This window comes from Penicillium concentricum, assembly GCF_028827145.1.
Source record: "Penicillium concentricum strain IBT 3081 chromosome Unknown utg000002l_segment0_segment0, whole genome shotgun sequence".
NCBI classification, from domain to species: Eukaryota; Fungi; Ascomycota; class Eurotiomycetes; order Eurotiales; family Aspergillaceae; genus Penicillium; species Penicillium concentricum.
In genome coordinates, this window is record NW_026622755.1 from 8,132,756 (window position 1) to 8,150,470 (window position 17,715).

Sequence of the window (17,715 nt, forward strand, 5' to 3'; positions counted from 1 at the left end):
CTCCCCCCACTATCTCTCTCTCCCCCTCTCTGTGTATATCTGTGCCTCTCCCCCATCTTTCAGGGCTATATCTTTATTGCCTATATGTCGGTTTTGATTGAATCATCACTCTAAAACGGATCTTTCCAGTTTTTCAAGTCATTGCAACTACATGAAATGGATACACATGAAATGGATGAACTACCAATTCTTACTGGAACCATGTCATCAATTTCAGCGGCGTCAGAAAACCCCAAAAACGTCAGCCGACCTATTGATCGTGACACAGAGAGTGGATTCCAGGCCGCTCCTCGACCAGCCAAAGACACGGTATTTGAGCAACATGAGACAAAGCTTTCATATACCAAGGAGGTATCCAAAAATTACGACTGGGAAGGTTCCTGGATCTGGGAAATCGGGTGTGCTATTCTCAGTGTTATCTACCTTGCCCTCTTAATAGGCTTTCTGGGATACGTGGATGGGAAGCCCTATCTCAATTGGCAATATTCCATATCTCCTAATGCAGTCATCTCTGTCATTGCAACTTTCGCCAAGTCAGCGATGCTTGCTTTAGTTTCGGCCTGTCTCGGCCAGTTGAAGTGGAAACAGGGCCGCAATCCAAATCCAACGCAGCTCTATCATTTCCATCTTCTTGATCAAGCCAGCCGTGGTCCTTGGGGATCCCTAAAGATATTCTGGCACTTGAGATCATTTTTAGCATTGGCTGGAGCAGCATTGATGGTCCTCGCTGTTGTGATTGATCCTTTTACACAGCAGATCTTGGCATTTCCATCACGAAGGGTACAAGTGCTAAATGAGACTGCATATGTCTATAAGGCGCAGGAGTTTCATACCAAATTTCATTGGAGCACATTTCAAATGGATGATACAATGCAGATTGCCATGTTCAATGGATTGGCACGTACAAGCGTTCCTCTTGATCCAATTTGTCCTTCGGAATCCTGCGATTATCCCGAATTTACCACGCTTGGAATTTGCGCGTCTTGTGAAGATGTTACAGAAACAGCTACACAAGACTGCCGGCCAATTCCAAGCCCATATTCTGAACCAAACTTTGCCCAAAAATGGGCGAATTGGCATGAAATCCTCTCCAGCCCGACAACCCCTTTCCTCCGCAAAATGGCCGCATCAATCCCTATTGACTGTCACTACTCAACCTCGAATGGATTCACATTGACTCCAAACACTTCTCAGCCCTCGACTTCCAATGGCACTATTCAAATATATCGTGATAGCTTTATAGCTACCACTTCGAGCACAGATCTTTGGGATATTGCCTACGTTTCCATGGCAAAGTACAATTCTGATACCATTACGTACACTACTGAGAACATGAGTGTGAGCGAGCAAAGGCCTCAGATGACACAATGCTCAATTCAGTTCTGTGAAAAACAGTATGCTCAGAACCTTTTTTCGAAGAACAGCACCGGTTTTCAGCCCTCAAAAAGCCAAGTTCTACAGCTCATCGATCACAATACGGGTAACAGAACTTTAACTTTAATACCTAGAGATGGGGGGAATACCTTATCAGACAACTCAACCTACACTATTGAGAGATTGTCCTGGTTAGGGCTCTCCATGCATTTGGGGAGGGCTTTCAATACCGTTCTTAATAGATTTGATGGCGGAGCCCCGCCTAGTGTCGTCCTAGCCACGATTCTCTACAATAGTGACAACATCACCAAATCATTCAGCAGCATGGCCACTAGTATGACCGACAATATACGTTCAGGCATTGCAAATACTCAAGTTGGCGGAAGAGTTTATAAAACTGAGACGTTCATTCATGTCCGTTGGCTCTGGGCTATTCTTCCCATAGTAACCGCCATCTTGTCCATCTTTCTCTTCATGGCTACAGCGATTGTTAATCGGGGTCAACCCGTGCTATGGAAATCGTCCGTTTTTCCACTCTTCATGGGGCTGTTACAGGTTGCTCCGGAACATGAGATCGCCAACCTTCGGCATTTGGACCATATACAGTCTATGTCGAAGGAGATCAAGATTGTTGTAGAAGGAGGGGATAATGGTCCCCTTTTGTTCTCAGAGCGATAAAATGTTGGTGCTATTTAATGTCTATGGAAATAGAGACTGAACATGCTTTTGTGTATACTGCCTTGTGACTTGTTCCTTCTGGTGTATTTTCTTATTGTGGCTTAATAGCATAGTTCACTACCTCAATAATACAAGTCTATTCAGCATACAATCATGTAATTTTGTATTCTGTCTCCTTTCTAACTACTCTGTATGGAGTAGTATATAGTTTCAGATGTAGGCGAATTAGTCGAGGGTGTTTAGCATCGAGGGGACTAAAATTAGATAGTAGGTACAGTAATCGTAGATATATAGCTTCTCTACTTTCGTGCGCAATAGGCGGGTAAACCCTCTCAGCTAGCACTAACCATAGTGATCATTACGGCAGTTGTAGCCGGACCTGGTGTCTGGCAGATGGGTTCCATTGATAGAACAAATCTGACGCAAGGTAGGTGTATTTTTCATTGATAATTGACCAGCAGCTCTCACCGGACTGGGCGAGGTAGTATGTTGAGCAGTCAGAGGTGATACCAGCTTGTGTCGGGGACACGCCAGTTGCTGTGGAAGTGGTGGTTGTCGAGATTGTAGATTTGCTTGTAGTGGTTGTGGCAGTGTCTTTAAGTATTCCGAAGCTCACGTGTCCCTCTACACTATGTAGATTGCGTTATTAGGGATTAAGTTCCAACCCCCGGGCCCTGCAATAATGACTACCTTGCTATGTTCGATTGATTCTTACTATGAGTGAGCAGAAAGCATATCTTCATACATTATGAATTCTATACGGAGTAAGTAGAGCTTCGCCCATTGCATGCCTACGTTGTGGCTATTACCCTTGGCCTCACATCATGTCACAAATTTTATATAGCATATATAAGGGATTATCGTATTTAGATCTATTAGTGGTTTGTGTGGATTTATTGTTTGCTGGGTGTTTTTGTAGTCGGTGTAGTCCACGGGTGCCTACTATCATTTATATATATCGCTCTACTTGCATCTGATACACGTGTTTGCTAATCTTGGCACCCTCGGGAGGTCCACGGGGCTATGATAATATTTAATTCTCTCACAGTGCTGGATCATAATATAAACGGTAAGCCTTTCAAATTACAACTTGCAAGCCTGTGAGGTGGTCCATCTAGTTTGTGGGTTGCACGTTGCCGTGCCAACGTGTCCGTTGACAGCTCAACAGCCGGAGCAACATGGGTCCAACCTTAAAAGAGCAACAAAAATCCCCGGGGTCTCCAGCACCGACCTGGTCAGTGCAATTACGATATCTCATATATTTCGGGAATATCGTTATCACCACCAGCGACCATAGGGTCAACCAGGGGATTGTGTATTGCAATTAGAACAACATCGCGACCATGGCAAGGCTCAACACAGCCAACCCGCTGGTCAAAAACACTCCTCACAAAGAGATTGGTGCCCGTACCCTAGGGACATCCCACAACAGTCCACTCTCGAGAGAGCCATGTTTCAATTTCAGGAACACAGCCAAGCAAAAAATGCCCACCAAGCCGCAAAACCAGTCGCAGCGGCAAGCAAATGGCTCAAGTGGATCATTTGATATATTCCCCGACAACGACTCGGCATCGGAAAGTGAATTTGGACAGCACACTGGAAAGCAGCAAAAGCAGAGGACACTGGGACTCGCTCGTGTGAATTCGTTACTTCTGCCAGCAAAGCGGAGACCACGCCCAGCCATCCGAAGAGAGACTGAAGATTATGACAAGGAGAACGACGTGCCAGAATATGCCACGGATGGATATCGAACTCCAGATTTGACACCAACAAGACTAAACACCTCACGGGCTCCCACGAGAAATAGAATGGATTATATCGCCGCGACACAGCCAGTGATCAACCGCCAAGAAGAACAAGAGGAGCCGGAAATTAGCATTGAAGAAGAAGATAGCTCTGACTCACTGGATGGGTTCATTGTCAGTGACAATGACGAGCCTAGCTCTTTTGAGACATCGGATTCTGAGACAGCCAACACAGAAGATGAACCTAGCCCGGCTCCGTCGCCTGTCAGGTCGCCAAGAAAAAGACTCCTGCGTGGAAGAAGACCAATATCAGAGGCAGAATCCAACACTTCTGTAGATGAGGATTCATCAATGGAAGCGACGAGGTTGGCGACAGAGCTGGACCAATCAACCGAGAAACCAAAGGCAGTCGCCCCAGCACCTGAAGACTGCACGCCAAATCTTGCAACCAGTTCCAAGTCTATATCCCCTGTCAATAGGGCAGAGATACCCAAACCACAGGCTGATTCAAGCTGTCCTCTTCATTTCAGCCTCTACAACTCCAAAGACCTCATCCAACACCTCGAGGATCTTTATCTAGACAGCGACAATGAGTCTACATCGCAAACATATCCAGAACAGCCCAAGTAAGTACCAAATGGCATACATATGAACTCCGAGTCTCTCAGCAATTATTTCGTACTGACTACTTCTCACAGCTCAGAACCAGAGGATGAACTGCCATCGAAACTTTACCCAAGCCACACAAAACAATTACCACCGACACCATCACCCGTCAACTATAACTTTTCTCTCAATAGCTCTATCACATCGGTTGGTAGTTCGCCGGGAAAGGGCATTCTTACCAGCATGAAGGCCCAGAAAAAGGCCGAGGCGGCGCGGAAACGCGAGATTCGAGCCCAAGTGGCCGAATTCAACCAAAAGAAAACCGGCTTTGCCGAAGAATTCCTCCAACACCTTGACAATACCTTCAACAGCCAGATTTCCAGCATGACCAAGGAAACCGGCGGCATCAAAATCATCTGGACAAAGAATTTCAGAAACACTGCCGGACGGGCAACCGTACGTACAGAAAGGGTTCTGAAAGGAGCAGCAGGCGTGGAAGAACCCGGGAAACGGCGTTACTATGCCACCATTGAGCTCTCCGAGAAAGTCCTAGACAGCGAGGACAAGATCCTCTGCACGATGACACACGAGTACTGCCACCTCCTTGATATGATGGTCACTGAAAACAGAGCCAAGGGCACGGCGCAGCACGGTGCCAGCTTCAAGCAATGGGGCGACCGATGTGTCCGCGCACTGGAAGGCCACCCTATCTACGGGGGCCGGGTCAAGGTCACAACTAAACATACCTATGAGATCAACCACAAATACATCTGGGCATGCAAGGTCCAGGACTGCGATTTCAAGGTCGGGAGACACTCGAAGAGTGTTGACCCAAAGCGTCAATTCTGCGGCCGGTGCAGGGGCGTTCTCGAGCAAATTAAACCGGTGCCGAGGGCTGTAGCGCCGAGGAGGCCTGTTGTAAAGGCAATGGCCGAGAGGGAGATTGTGGTTATTGATCCTTGATATCTAATGGACCGATGATGATTGTACATATAAGGTTACGTCGGAGAGTGTGTAAATATAAATTTCACGTTTTCAGGTTATTCTACGCCAATGGGGCACAAGAAAATTTCATATTTTGCCCATGGTAATAATAATCTTGATCTATATCTTTCCGGTCTCAGCAGGCAAATCTCATACCGTTGGAACAAGATTCGACAAAGTTTTCAAATTGAAATCCAAGAATACATAGAACACAGGCCAAATTATGAATGCAAACCAAATATTATAGAGCTCGGCCAATGCTGGTAGGAGATACCTGCAGTCTACTCTACGTGTCTTCCGGATCTAGAATTCCCAAGATTTCCAAGGTTTTGGGTTTTATATTGAGCCGCCTTAAAAACAGCTTCCTCCAAAACAACCTCCCTCCATATCGTGCGAAATCACCGCAAAAGATGGCGTCCAGGTACACCTTGATACATATGATCCACTCCCTGTTCAAAAGACAGACAAGCCGCAATCCAAGTCCAACCTTCCACCAATCTTGTTTGCACCTGGAATCAGCGGGATCGACGCAATGCACCATTTGTTTTCACTGCCATTTTTCCGCTGCAACATGGTAGAGTATTTCACGCAGCGTGGATACCGATGTTACGCACTCACTCCTCGGTGGGGCTGCGATGCCGCCGTTGCCCAAAAAAGCACTGTCTTTGACAGCCGTCTTGACGTTGCTGCTGCGATAGCATATATCTGTGAGCAAGAGCAAGAGAAGCCCAAGAAGCCCTATGTGATAGCTCATTGCCAAGGCTCGGTGGCTCTCTGCGCAGAACTACTGGATGGTACTATCCAGGGTAGCCAACTTCTCGGTATTACCGCCAACTCAGTCTTCATGAACCATGTCTTTGGATATTGGAACTCCCTCAAAGGAAGAACGACCCTACTGATCCAGTTTTACAAATTCATGGCTGGGAATTACTTCTCAATTGTCAGCAATGCTAAGAGTGATCTTTTCCAACAATTACTCGATACTCTCCTTCGTTTCTATCCTGTTGGGCACACGCGAGACGTCTGCACGTCTACAGCGTGCCACCGGTTATCGTTCGGTTTTGGGTTGCTATGGAACCACGAGAACCTTGACAAGGGTCTTCATGACAATTTCCACCAAGCTCTCGCGGGGGTCCATACAAGGTTGATGAAGCAAGTGGTTCGCAGCGGAACTCGGGGATCCTGCATGGATAATGATTCACGCCCTCTTTTGACGGCTGAGAATTTACAACGGCTGCAACGGTTACCGATTCTATTTGTCTCGGGTACGGATAACCAAGTATTCAATCCTGAGACTACCCTCAAGGACTATGAGTTGTCGCGACGAAAGTTTGGCGAGAAAATTTGTCGCAGATTTCTAGTCAAAGGGTACGGGCATATTGATCCTATTGTGAAGAAAAATGCGGCTGATGATGTGTATTGGAGAATCTTTGGACATTTGTACTGGTGCACCAAAGAGATGGAAAATATGAATGTGATGACCAATGGAATATGAGTGAATGCATGGAGGTTGAGGGCATCGGGAGGGCTACACCGCCATGCCTCTGCAGGGATAGGGGCTTAGGGTTGTAGTCTCCTCCATTAATGCTACTTTCGGTTTGTCTATAACGTATATCTATCGCATATACAGCTTTCCAGCATGGTCCAATTCTGTGAGGACTGTGGCCACCTTCTTCCAGTATCACCAGCAGAACAGATTTTGTGTGATCTATGTGGAAAATCCATGAAAAGTGAGTGATACCAACCGTCATGGAAGATTTTCTTGCTGATACTCTTTGAACTTTAGATACAATGCTTACTGATGTCCAAGTATCTTCATCGACCAATTTTCCTTGAGGCTTCGGACCAAACTTCTTTCTAAAACCCAGGTTGTCTCACAAAAAGATCTTGGAGACGGTCCTATAACGGAGATGGAATGTCCCCAGTGCTCGAATCCCAAAGCTACCTGGACTGAGGCGCAAATTCGAAGTGCCGACGAAGGAAGTACTATCTTTATTGTTGCACAAAATGCAGACATAGGTATTCCGACGCCCTTCTTCATCGTCGACACTTTTTCTGATACTTGGATTTAGATGGCAAGAAAACAACTGAACTTTTGCGGGAATCGACAACTATGATAGTTCATAAATATTCCTCCAAATTATGCAGTTAACATAGTGGATCGATTAAACTACTCCGCTAAAAATCAAGACCAACCAATAAAATAGACGAATCTATACTATTATGTGGGACCCCAATCACTCGCAGTCGCTTGGATAGCCTCACCTTACATCCGGGAGGCGAATAGACCCACAGCCCAAGACCGGTTCCTGAATTGCAAAATGAAAAGAATTTACTGAAACATAAAGCCTCACCTAGACATACCCCAAAGCATCATGTCTCAACTCGTATATATCACCACAGAACCCTCAGACCGGATTCGCGTAGAAGGAATCACCCAGACACCCGATTGGATCCACCCGCAGTTAATTGAAAGCATCGACGCGATCAAAGGCCGCCAATTTCGCGTCTCCGGTCCCATCCCCAAAGGCGCCTGTCTCCTCGTCGATTCCCCCTACGCAGTCATCCCCGTCGTCGACGAACCCGCCCACAACGACAATCTCATCTGCAGCAATCCCGCATGTAATCGACCGGCGCCTCGCCATGCCCGGACTTTATGTCCGAACGCCTGTATCCCGGATGTGACGTGGTGCGGTAGCATATGCCGCGACGCTGATAGTCTTCGACATGACTTTGAATGCGCTTGGCTCAAACGGTATGCCGGGACTATTCGATCTAAATGGGGTGAATATGATTTCGGCATGCTGTGGGTGATTCTTCGGCTGCTTGCTGCGCGACATTGCCAATTGCATGAGAGGACGGCGGTTGGTGTTGCCGAGTCAACGAAACATTGGAAGCATGGTTGGAGTGGAATTGAATCGCTCTGTGGTTCTGAGGAGACTTGGCCCCATGACAAGGTCCGGTCTTGGTCTACTCTTGTGAAGAAGTATCTCCGGAGCAGTTCTGCTCTTCCTCATGAGATGAGTGCAGATTGTGTTCTCCATCTCATTTGTCAGGAAGAGGCAAACTCATTTGGGCTTTACCCAAGAGAAACAGGTCATTTCCCCGTGCCAAACCCTCCTGTCGACAGAGGGGAGCAGTTCGCTGCTGCTGTTTATCCCACTGCGGCAATTGCTAACCATTCATGTCTGCCAAATGTAAGTGGATATCTTCCCCGGGGCCTGAATTGGTGGAATTAATGCTAAGTGATCACAGATTATCCATAAAGCCGACGACAAAGGCCGTATGGTCTTTACCGCCTCCCGCGACATTTTTCCGGGCGAGGAATGCTGCATCTCGTACTTCGACTTGACACAACATACGGATCTTACTTCGCGTCGTGAACACCTTCGGAAATCGTTCCGTTTTGTGTGCCAGTGTGAACGATGTGTTTCCGAAGAGTCCACGGACGAATCAACCGAATGGACTGCAATGCCCATGATGGATATGTGAAAATCACTGACTATAAAATGACTAGATCTATAGAACCTTACTACATAGCACTATACCAAAATACACGTTTTTATTTATGCATAGATTAACACACCTGTGTAATCCTTTGAACACACGAGATATTGCAAGTCAACTGTTATTTCTATCTACTCGTCCCAAAGCGCATATGGCACTTCCCTATTCCAACCCAGCTATTACAGCCATTTCCTCCCAATAAAACCCCAATCCCAATCCCAATTCAAATCCACCATGTGTCATCCAAATCATATGGGAAAAAACGCTTAAACAAAGAGGCCCCAATCACAAATCTCCAATTTCCCAAGCAAAGCCCCAATAGTCTCCTCAGCAAGAACCTCCTCAAGAGACAACCCCCTAGGATCCCCATTCTTATCAAACTCCTCATGAGGCACATTAAAGAAGACCAACAAATCCGTCTCCTGCGCCTCAAGCCTAACAAGCAAGAAATGACACGTCAACCTCGAAACCTGAGGCAAACCATTAGAATCGCCATTCATCTGCGCACCGAGCACCCCGGCATCCGCAACACCAGCAGCAGACCCCTCAGCAGACGCAGGGACGCGTCCAGCACCGCTGCCGCGCACCGGCGTAGTGAAGGAGACAACGCCGCGATACGCCTTGATAGCGGAAGCGGGGGTAGGTGAGGACGAAGCAAGCTGGACTTCGACGCGCGTGGGCGACTTGATCACTTGCATAGTGTCGCCTTCATCGCAGAGATCGTGCAGGTGGTACAGGGCTGCGGCTTGGTCGACTGTCTCTGCGGTTGCAGGTGCTGCGCTGCCGCTGCCTGGGGCGGCGGTAGGTTGCTGGTGGTTGAGCGTGGCGAAGGTGTTAAGAGCTTCGGCTTGTGGGACGCGCTGGTTGATTTCGATGATTAGGTTGGAGAGAGTGGTTGGTGAGAGCCATAGCTCTTGGTGGTCGGGGACCTCGCGGAGGGTGCTGGGAATTGATGTTAGTTGGGGTTTCCTTTTTGATTGGGATGATTTGGGATGGAATGAGGAATGGATTGAAGTAATAAAATGGGAATTTGATACATAGGAAGGGATTTATACTAACCTCGAATCAATCCAGCCTTGGGGCACGACGCCTCGAATGGCTCCGCCGAAGAACTCTTGCTCTGTGAATTGAGACATGGTGGAGTTGATTTGTGTTGCAAAGCGAAAGAATTTGACCTTGTTTTTCTTTTCTTTTTTTTTCTTGAGAGGATGTTCAGTTGATTGTGCAAGAGCGAATTTAAATCCGAATTCTTCGAGATAAATTGCGGATTTTTTCCCCGGTTCCTTTTTGCTTGGGGTTCAACAATACAGAAGAAGACAAGCAATACTGGAGAGTAGCACAAATTAACAGAGACTATATATGTTCAAAATATAGAATCCGTTTAGGTAGACGAGCAAGACGTGCATGAGGCAACAGTGCGGGCGGGTGTTTTCCGCCCAATGACGTTTGGCAGTTTGGTGGGGTGTTGACTCAATATACGACTATACGAACAAACTACATTAAGTGACTTTAAGTCAGACATTTAGGGAATTTGAGTCATGATAGTTAGAAAATATCTTGGTTTCATTTGAGATGGAAATGCTAAGTAAATCCCCGTCATTTCAGCGCGGAGTCTGGCTTCGCCATTCACTCAAACAGTTCCTCCACGTACCGGTCCAGTTCGACCAGCTTGAAACGGTCTCCCCACTGAGTCCGAAACTCCTTCTTCCGGTATGCATAGCTAGTGCCCTGCGAGAAGCTCACAAGTTCAACATTCCAGCCGCGCTGGAGCGCGCGCTCGACCATCCTCATGAATCCACCAGAGAACTCAGCCACTGCCGCATCCCCTGTCGCCAACACAATCGTCGCAGCATCCTCTATGTCCAAAAGGCTCTCCAGGATCTTCAGGTGCAGAATTTCGTCTACCCCTTGCTCAACCCATCGTTCCCCAGAGGCGGCGACCGTTTCAGGACCGCTAGATAACCCCTGGGAATTGTAGCCATGGTTCTTCCGGGACTTGCTATTGCGACGAGGTGTGACGGTCTTTACTTTGTGCACACGCTCAAGGATATTAACTTCGTAGCCGAGTCTCTCGGCTTCGTCAACCGATGGGAGGCGATCCGAGCCGACCAAGACTCTCTTGGCGGCCTGGCGGCCGCGTTCCAAGATCAATGCGAGGTTAGCGAAGGACATATGAACACGACGGATTCGGGTTGAGAGAGGGATATTGCGCGAGGTTTTTACTGAATCGTGAAATCCAACCATGATCTGAGATGAATTAGTCCGAGAAGAGTTGGGTAGAGGGGAGACGGAAACATACATTTGACATGTCAACAAAGACATGAATGGGACGTGAGCCAATGCCATCATTGGGACGATGATCTGAAGCCAGTCCCACTTGAGACACAATTTTTGCGTACGCAGGGAAGTGGCCAAGGAGTCTGGTCATCAAGATGACTCTTCGCTCCTCGGCCGGTCGGTGCAGGGTAGACCGCACAGTACCGCTCGAAGCATGTCCTCGGATGGTGTTGGCATTCAGTATCCAGTCATTATCGTCAAACGATGATGGTGGGGTATCATAAGTGTGAGTCTTCGCCCCAGGCGCATAGACTTGAGATGGGGTAAATGAAAAAGCCACAGGTTTCTCAGAAACGGGATGGTCGAACACAATACTGGTGTCCGAGTCTAGGCCAGCGCTTTCTTCGGAGGTGATTGGGTTATTGCGCGTGTTCTTTCGGAAATCTTTTCCATGAGATCGAGTCTTGGGTTTTGTGGGAGTATCACTTGGATCACCAACTCTAGGTCTAACAATCACCACAGGAGGGGTTTTTGGACCACGGGCACCAAATTCCACATTGGCACTCGTTCCAGAAGGCTCATGGCCCAAGGTCCGCCTCAAGATAGTGAACGATTGACCCTCAAGATCGATAGGAATACCTGTCGCATGCGCGTTTGGACGAGAAGAAGAATTGGAGACATAACCAGTGGTGGTGTCTTTGAGGACCTGAGAGACTGGCTCATTGGTGATGCGAGAGGTGTTGGATGAAGTGGGCACGGATGTTTTAATGCCATACAAGCCAGAGAATGAAACCTTTTTGGTGGGTCTTTCCGCCGAGCTAGAGAGCATTTCTTCAAGTGATGGCTGAAAATTCTCCAGCTCAGACTTGGTGGTCTTTATAGTCCCTAATGTTGGTGCGACGCTCGCGGGAGCAGGGCTCCCGTTGAAAAGCTCCCAAAGAGAACCAAAGTCACCAAGCTTCGGGTTACTCCGCTGAGAAACAATATCCACGAGCCTACCATTAGTGGTGTAACGGGGGTCATCCTTTGCTTGTTCACCAAGCGAGGGGACTGTAGCTTCATTGTGGCGACTAGGTCTCGCTGTGCAGCCCTCGATGGGCGACCGCAGTAGGTCATGCACTGGAGTAAAGTCCCAATTTGAAGGAACAGGGGGATATGACGTGAGCATTGATGGCTAGATGAGATAGATGTAACGGGTGTGTAACGAGTTCGTGTGTTGAAGTTTGGATGGTAGCAAATGAGATAACGATGAATTCAAAGATGTTGTCACTAAGCTAACGATCGGGTTGATAGTCACAGATAATGAGATGACAATGCACGAAGAAGAACGAATCTTATCCACATGGTGAGTCAGAACGAAAGGATGAGGGATAAAAGCAAACAAGTTGATGGACGACTACAGTTGATGCCCGAGCAGGGTGACGGAGGCGGTGAGTGGGTCTGCCACATATAACCGACCGCCTTATGCTGTTTGTTCCCAATTAGGCTTAGTGTCCGAGTGTGGGGTATGGATGTTATCAAGTCACGTGACACACATGACAGCCGAAAAGAATGAATCATGTGATTTCAACCTTAAAGCCTTGGTTTGGATCCTCATGATGTCATATCTGGAGAAACTGGGAGAGCCTGAAAATCCATTGGGTGCCACAGCCTGTACGTAGTGAAAGGTCATCTACAGCCAGGAACTACGCTGATTGGAGGAATCTTTATTAAATTAGAGATTGTGGCTAGTCCGGGGTCCCGGCCTTGGAAATAGATTGTATACTCCGTACACATTACCTAGTTGGCGTCCATTGTGAATATAGTAAGTCGATCACGACAGCAAACGACGTCATGTCACCTCTCCTTATGAGCTATGAGGGCAAACAAAGCTATATAAACTCCCCTCTTTGACTCCTTCGCTATTCTTCCTTCATCAGCATCTACTTCAATCCAACTACACAGTTTACTTCTACTTCCAACCACCAAACTTCAATCTTCATCATGTCTGACATCGGTCGCAAAGATTTCAGCACTAGTATGTGACACTACTTTACCTGTCTGTCAAGATGTTGAGACATTGTTACTGACTACTTCTTTCTACAGAGGCCAAGGAGGAGCTCACTCCCGACTCCACCAAGTCCACCCAGGACAAGGTCAAGGAGACTGTCACCGATACCACTGATCGTGCTAGCCGCGGCTTGCAGACCGATGATAGCAAGGGTGTTCGCCAGGAGGCCTTTGACAAGACTCAGCGTGCCAGTGACAACCATGGCCACGGCGGTGCCACCGGCTCCATGTAAGTTACTCTTCTTGGAACCAAAGAGTCATATTCTAACCATACTTCCAGTGGTGACAAGGTCAAGGGTGCTCTCGGCCTCGGCAACTAAGATGGTCTCCCTTAGGCGAGTGATCATCATCATGGTCACTCCATAACTTCACGGACAGCCCTACACTCAAGGCTCAAGACTCACGAATTTATGATACCAATTACGTTGTTTCAAATAGCCACTTTTCGAATTCATCACATTTTCAAGTGGAAGAATTTTCATTCATTATGTAGACTAAATGTTGTAAGAAGAAGCTAGCTCTACTGAGAGTCTGTAATAATTGTAGCAACTGTAACAAGGAGGCTAATACTAATGCTTAGCTTAATAGCATGTTCAACTGTCTTTGGACCCCGCAGGCATCTTTGAAGCCTTGACTGCCCATAAGGGGAGCTAAATGAACTGATTAGAAGCAAATGCCAACCACTGACATTAGTACCGCTCGTCTATACTGCCATTGAGTCTCGTTGTCGCTTAAGCTGCCCAAGCTCGCGCTCTAGCTCTTTATATTTCGTCCGTGCCCCTGGGGTATTTTTGGGAAGATCATGATACGCCCGCACACGACCCTGCAGCGCCTTGACCGTCTCCCGCATCCTGATAACGTTCTCCTCCTCCGCCATCAGCTCCTCAATAGTCGGCCCCCGGGGATGGACCCTTTCCAGTGTTGCAATGCGATCTTGGTACTCCCCAACCTTGATGGCAAGTGTCTTTGTGCCGCGTGTCCACTCCGACGTCAAGCTTTGGATATCGGAAGGTGTCTCATATGCCAAATCGGTCTTCAATTCCTCAAGCTCCGCCTGTAAGCGTGCCAGCTCTAGCTGGAGATAGCGGTGCAGTGTGTCGACCTTTGCAATTTGTTCCTGCGCCTCAAACTCCTCCACCGTGAGCTCCACAATTGACTGTCCCAGATCGCCCGGGCTCGGGTTCAAAGTATTACCCAGAGCTGCGGCGGAATCGGCGAGGTCCTCTAGATCGCGTCTTCCTGTATCATCCAAACACATCTCGACTTCATCGAGGAGTTGACTCTTTTGCTGTTCGTGGGGATCATTGCGTTCGAACTCTTCCCGTATTTTGTATGCCTGGACAGCCTCTTCGCGTGCTCGCTGTTGTAGAGCAGCCTCTTCGTCTGCAGCATCATTGGCTGCAGCTAGGGTCAGGAGGACGCGGAGTGTATCTTCATTGCGCTCGAACTTGGGGACTGGTATGGGCGCGTATTGTCGATTGAGCCAGGAGTTCACGTATGCCCAATCTTTGGCTTGGATAGCAGCCTGGCGGGCCTTAGCCGGCGAAACGAGTGGACTGTCCATGGGAGCAGGTAGCAATACAATTCCAGAAATGAATGAATTGAGACAAATTAGGAGGGGAGAACAAATAGAGTACCTAGGTGGTGTGTTGACTGACGATAAGATACGGGAAAGGCGGTCGATGCGCCAAGTGCGCGGTTGTCCTCTACCTAGGTACTTCCCCTCGCCGACTCTCCGCTGAGTTGCTCGAACAACAATGACCAGCTACTTTCCACCAAGTGACAGCGCCAGCAATGGCGCCACTGCCCCGACCGCATCATCTCCATTGTCCCCGCCAACGCAGCGCCCGACTGCACTCACCAATCGGCTAACAACAGTTCTGTCGGCATCGTATGCGGACTCGGACATTCGGGACTCCCTCGAGACTTTGAGCTTGAGAGGCATTCACAACACCGCAGAAACACGTCGGCAACTACGACTAGATGTACAGAAGGAAGTTGTCGATTGTAATGCGGAGATTGTCAAGGACTTTGGGAAAGTGGCAGAGGTGAGACTCCTATTACTCCTTTAGGGATTGGGATCTGGAGTTCTAATTCTTGGGCAATAATAGCAATTGAGACGGATCGGAACAGTAGTCTTAACACTTAATCAGACATGCGACGATATGCGCAAACGAATCAGCCTCGCAAAGCAGGATACCACGCCGGTACTCGAGGAGGCTAGCGCTCTGATAACACAAAAGAAAGAGACCGAGACCAAACAACAGCTATTGGAAGCGTTTTCGAAACATTTCTTGGTTCCGGAAGAGGATCTATTGGTCTTGACATCTGCCGAGGAGCCCGTTAACGAGCGGTTCTTTGACGTGCTAGCTCGTGTCAAGCAAGTACACCACGATTGCGAAGTGTTGCTTGGCGGTGAGAATCAGCGACTGGGCTTGGAGGTGATGGAATTGAGCACCCGGAACCTCAATTCAGCATACCAGAAACTATACCGATGGATCCAGAAAGAATTCAGGTCCCTGAATCTAGAGGACCCTCGCATCAGCAGTACGATCCGCCGCGCTCTACGGGTGCTGGCAGAACGCCCAAGTCTATTCCACAACTGTTTGGATTTCTTTGCGGAGGCACGAGACTATGTGCTGTCCGATGCTTTCCACTATGCACTGACTGACGCCGTTTCCGGGACCAATGGGCCCGGCGCCGGTGATCACACTGTCAAACCGATTGAGTTCTCAGCGCATGACCCACTTCGTTACATTGGCGACATGCTTGCGTGGGTGCACTCGACAACTGTATCAGAACGAGAGGCTCTCGAGTCATTGTTTGTCGATGACGGGGATGAACTCGCTCGGGGGATCCAAGCCGGCCTAAACAGTGAGCCCTGGTCGCGTATCGATGAGGACCAAGAAGTTACCTTTGATGGCCACAAGGCACTCAATGATTTGGTCAACCGCGACCTTACTGGAGTGGCTCGATCACTGCGGCAGAGAATAGAGCTCGTCATTCAGAGCCATGATGACCCTGTTACTTGCTACAAGGTGGTTAGTCTGTTGTCTTTCTATCGCACAACCTTCACCAAACTAGTGGGCGCCCAATCGCACTTGGTGGACCTGATTCAGAGCTTGGAAAAGTTCACCCTTGGCCACTTTGAGAGTTTGATGCGCGACCAAATCAGCGTCCTGGCGGGCGACAATATTGCCCTGACTCCACCTGACGACCTGTCGCCCCCACAGTTCTTGTTAGATGCACTGGAAGACCTGGAATTACTGATGAAGACCTATGAGGCTTCCGTCGGACCAGAGGATTCATCTCCAGATGCGAATGAGAACCCGTTCACTTCTGTCCTCCGGGCGGCCTTCGATCCATTCTTGACACTGGCCCGGTCCTCATCAGATGAACTCCAAACTACCACAGCGCAGTCCATTTACCGCACTAATATTCTCCTTGCAGCCCGCGCAGCTGTGTCACCATTCCCCTTTGCCAGCTCCACACACGTACCTCCCATTTCTGCAGCCCTGTCAACCCTACGCAGCGATCTTCTCGACACCCAACACCAATTCCTCCTCGAGACATCTGGTCTCCAAACGCTATTAGAGGCCCTGGAACCTTTCTCTGACACTGCCGAAGACAAGACCGAGGAGCCCGACCAGCAGAAACCCCATCTAGCCGACCTGGCCAATCTCCCCGCCTTCCAACCAGAGTCCTTGATTACATCCAGTCAACAACTTGACGATTTCCTCCCATCTGCGCTTATGGATGCAACCGATAACCTGAAGCGTGTCCAAAGCCTTTCCCTTATTCAAAGTGTCACTGAGGATGCAGTTGAGGCATTCTGCCGTGATTTCGAGTTCGTTGAAGGCATGATCATTGCTGCGGACGAGGCTCGAGGAACTGTGAATGTGGCCATTGGAACCGGGGACAGTGTTAGTGGCCAGAGTGGTAAATCCGATGGCACAGAAGCGAGCGAGAAGGAAGAGGTTGAACAATGGAGTTTGAGGTCGTTGTTCCCTCGAACGACAGGGGAGATTCGAGTGTTGTTGAGTTGATATACAGTTCAATCTATAAATGTACAAAACGTTCGTCCACAACTCTAATTTTTGGGCGCTTTTTTAGCTTTGCGCTAGAAAGGGCGACCCTATCAGGATGCAGACAGATGTTTGACTCCCGTTTGCTCGTTTCATGCATTTCGAGACCGACAATATTTACGTTCTCACCAATGGCATTAGGTCTTTCGGCTGAGCCATAATTTTGTGTCCATCTTTTTATGTACAAACTTCGCCAACAGGCAAATAAAAATACGGCAACCCCGGGATTCGGTTTATAGTTCAGTATAAACTAAATATTTAAATCTATTATATAGATTTAATGTAGATTTAACAATTTTGGCTATTTATCTTTACCCAAGCCTAGATACTGCACATATACAGGCACATCATTCAAGTTAATAGGAAGAAGACATGCCAAATAGTCAGAAAACAAGGCTATAAAGAGAGAA

General features: G+C 48.2%; 10 protein-coding genes across 10 annotated transcripts; 6 read left to right on the forward strand and 4 right to left on the reverse strand.

Moving 5' to 3' along the window:
• Window positions 1–201: 201 nt before the first annotated feature.
• Window positions 202–2,052, forward strand: N7517_006804 (DUF3176 domain-containing protein; the record flags this gene model as incomplete). Its single annotated transcript, XM_056724534.1, has 1 exon — window positions 202–2,052. One exon carries the CDS (start codon window positions 202–204, stop codon window positions 2,050–2,052), a length of 1,851 nt encoding a protein of 616 aa, XP_056580784.1.
• A 358-nt stretch (window positions 2,053–2,410) lies between these two features.
• On the reverse strand, window positions 2,411–2,799 carry N7517_006805 (uncharacterized protein; the record flags this gene model as incomplete). The annotated part of the gene is made up of 2 exons (XM_056724535.1): window positions 2,411–2,681; window positions 2,768–2,799. 2 exons carry the CDS (start codon window positions 2,797–2,799, stop codon window positions 2,411–2,413), a joined length of 303 nt encoding a protein of 100 aa, XP_056580785.1.
• A 596-nt stretch (window positions 2,800–3,395) lies between these two features.
• Window positions 3,396–5,366, forward strand: N7517_006806 (uncharacterized protein; the record flags this gene model as incomplete). The annotated part of the gene is made up of 2 exons (XM_056724536.1): window positions 3,396–4,423; window positions 4,496–5,366. The coding sequence occupies 2 exons, from the start codon at window positions 3,396–3,398 to the stop codon at window positions 5,364–5,366; spliced, it is 1,899 nt and encodes a 632-aa protein (XP_056580786.1).
• A 592-nt stretch (window positions 5,367–5,958) lies between these two features.
• N7517_006807 (uncharacterized protein) lies at window positions 5,959–6,882 on the forward strand (the record flags this gene model as incomplete). The annotated part of the gene is made up of 1 exon (XM_056724537.1): window positions 5,959–6,882. The coding sequence occupies one exon, from the start codon at window positions 5,959–5,961 to the stop codon at window positions 6,880–6,882; it is 924 nt and encodes a 307-aa protein (XP_056580787.1).
• Window positions 6,883–7,762: 880 nt separating this feature from the next.
• Window positions 7,763–8,879, forward strand: N7517_006808 (SET domain-containing protein; the record flags this gene model as incomplete). The annotated part of the gene is made up of 2 exons (XM_056724538.1): window positions 7,763–8,584; window positions 8,643–8,879. 2 exons carry the CDS (start codon window positions 7,763–7,765, stop codon window positions 8,877–8,879), a joined length of 1,059 nt encoding a protein of 352 aa, XP_056580788.1.
• Window positions 8,880–9,160: 281 nt separating this feature from the next.
• mog1 (Ran GTPase-binding protein MOG1) lies at window positions 9,161–10,030 on the reverse strand (the record flags this gene model as incomplete). The annotated part of the gene is made up of 2 exons (XM_056724539.1): window positions 9,161–9,836; window positions 9,954–10,030. 2 exons carry the CDS (start codon window positions 10,028–10,030, stop codon window positions 9,161–9,163), a joined length of 753 nt encoding a protein of 250 aa, XP_056580789.1.
• A 490-nt stretch (window positions 10,031–10,520) lies between these two features.
• On the reverse strand, window positions 10,521–12,339 carry N7517_006810 (NYN domain-containing protein; the record flags this gene model as incomplete). The annotated part of the gene is made up of 2 exons (XM_056724540.1): window positions 10,521–11,141; window positions 11,194–12,339. 2 exons carry the CDS (start codon window positions 12,337–12,339, stop codon window positions 10,521–10,523), a joined length of 1,767 nt encoding a protein of 588 aa, XP_056580790.1.
• Window positions 12,340–13,154: 815 nt separating this feature from the next.
• N7517_006811 (heat shock 9/12 family protein) lies at window positions 13,155–13,540 on the forward strand (the record flags this gene model as incomplete). The annotated part of the gene is made up of 3 exons (XM_056724541.1): window positions 13,155–13,188; window positions 13,257–13,449; window positions 13,501–13,540. The coding sequence occupies 3 exons, from the start codon at window positions 13,155–13,157 to the stop codon at window positions 13,538–13,540; spliced, it is 267 nt and encodes an 88-aa protein (XP_056580791.1).
• Window positions 13,541–13,923: 383 nt separating this feature from the next.
• Window positions 13,924–14,784, reverse strand: N7517_006812 (uncharacterized protein; the record flags this gene model as incomplete). The annotated part of the gene is made up of 1 exon (XM_056724542.1): window positions 13,924–14,784. The coding sequence occupies one exon, from the start codon at window positions 14,782–14,784 to the stop codon at window positions 13,924–13,926; it is 861 nt and encodes a 286-aa protein (XP_056580792.1).
• A 193-nt stretch (window positions 14,785–14,977) lies between these two features.
• On the forward strand, window positions 14,978–17,266 carry cog6 (Golgi transport complex subunit COG6; the record flags this gene model as incomplete). Its single annotated transcript, XM_056724543.1, has 2 exons — window positions 14,978–15,268; window positions 15,332–17,266. The coding sequence occupies 2 exons, from the start codon at window positions 14,978–14,980 to the stop codon at window positions 17,264–17,266; spliced, it is 2,226 nt and encodes a 741-aa protein (XP_056580793.1).
• Between the last annotated feature and the right edge of the window lie 449 nt (window positions 17,267–17,715).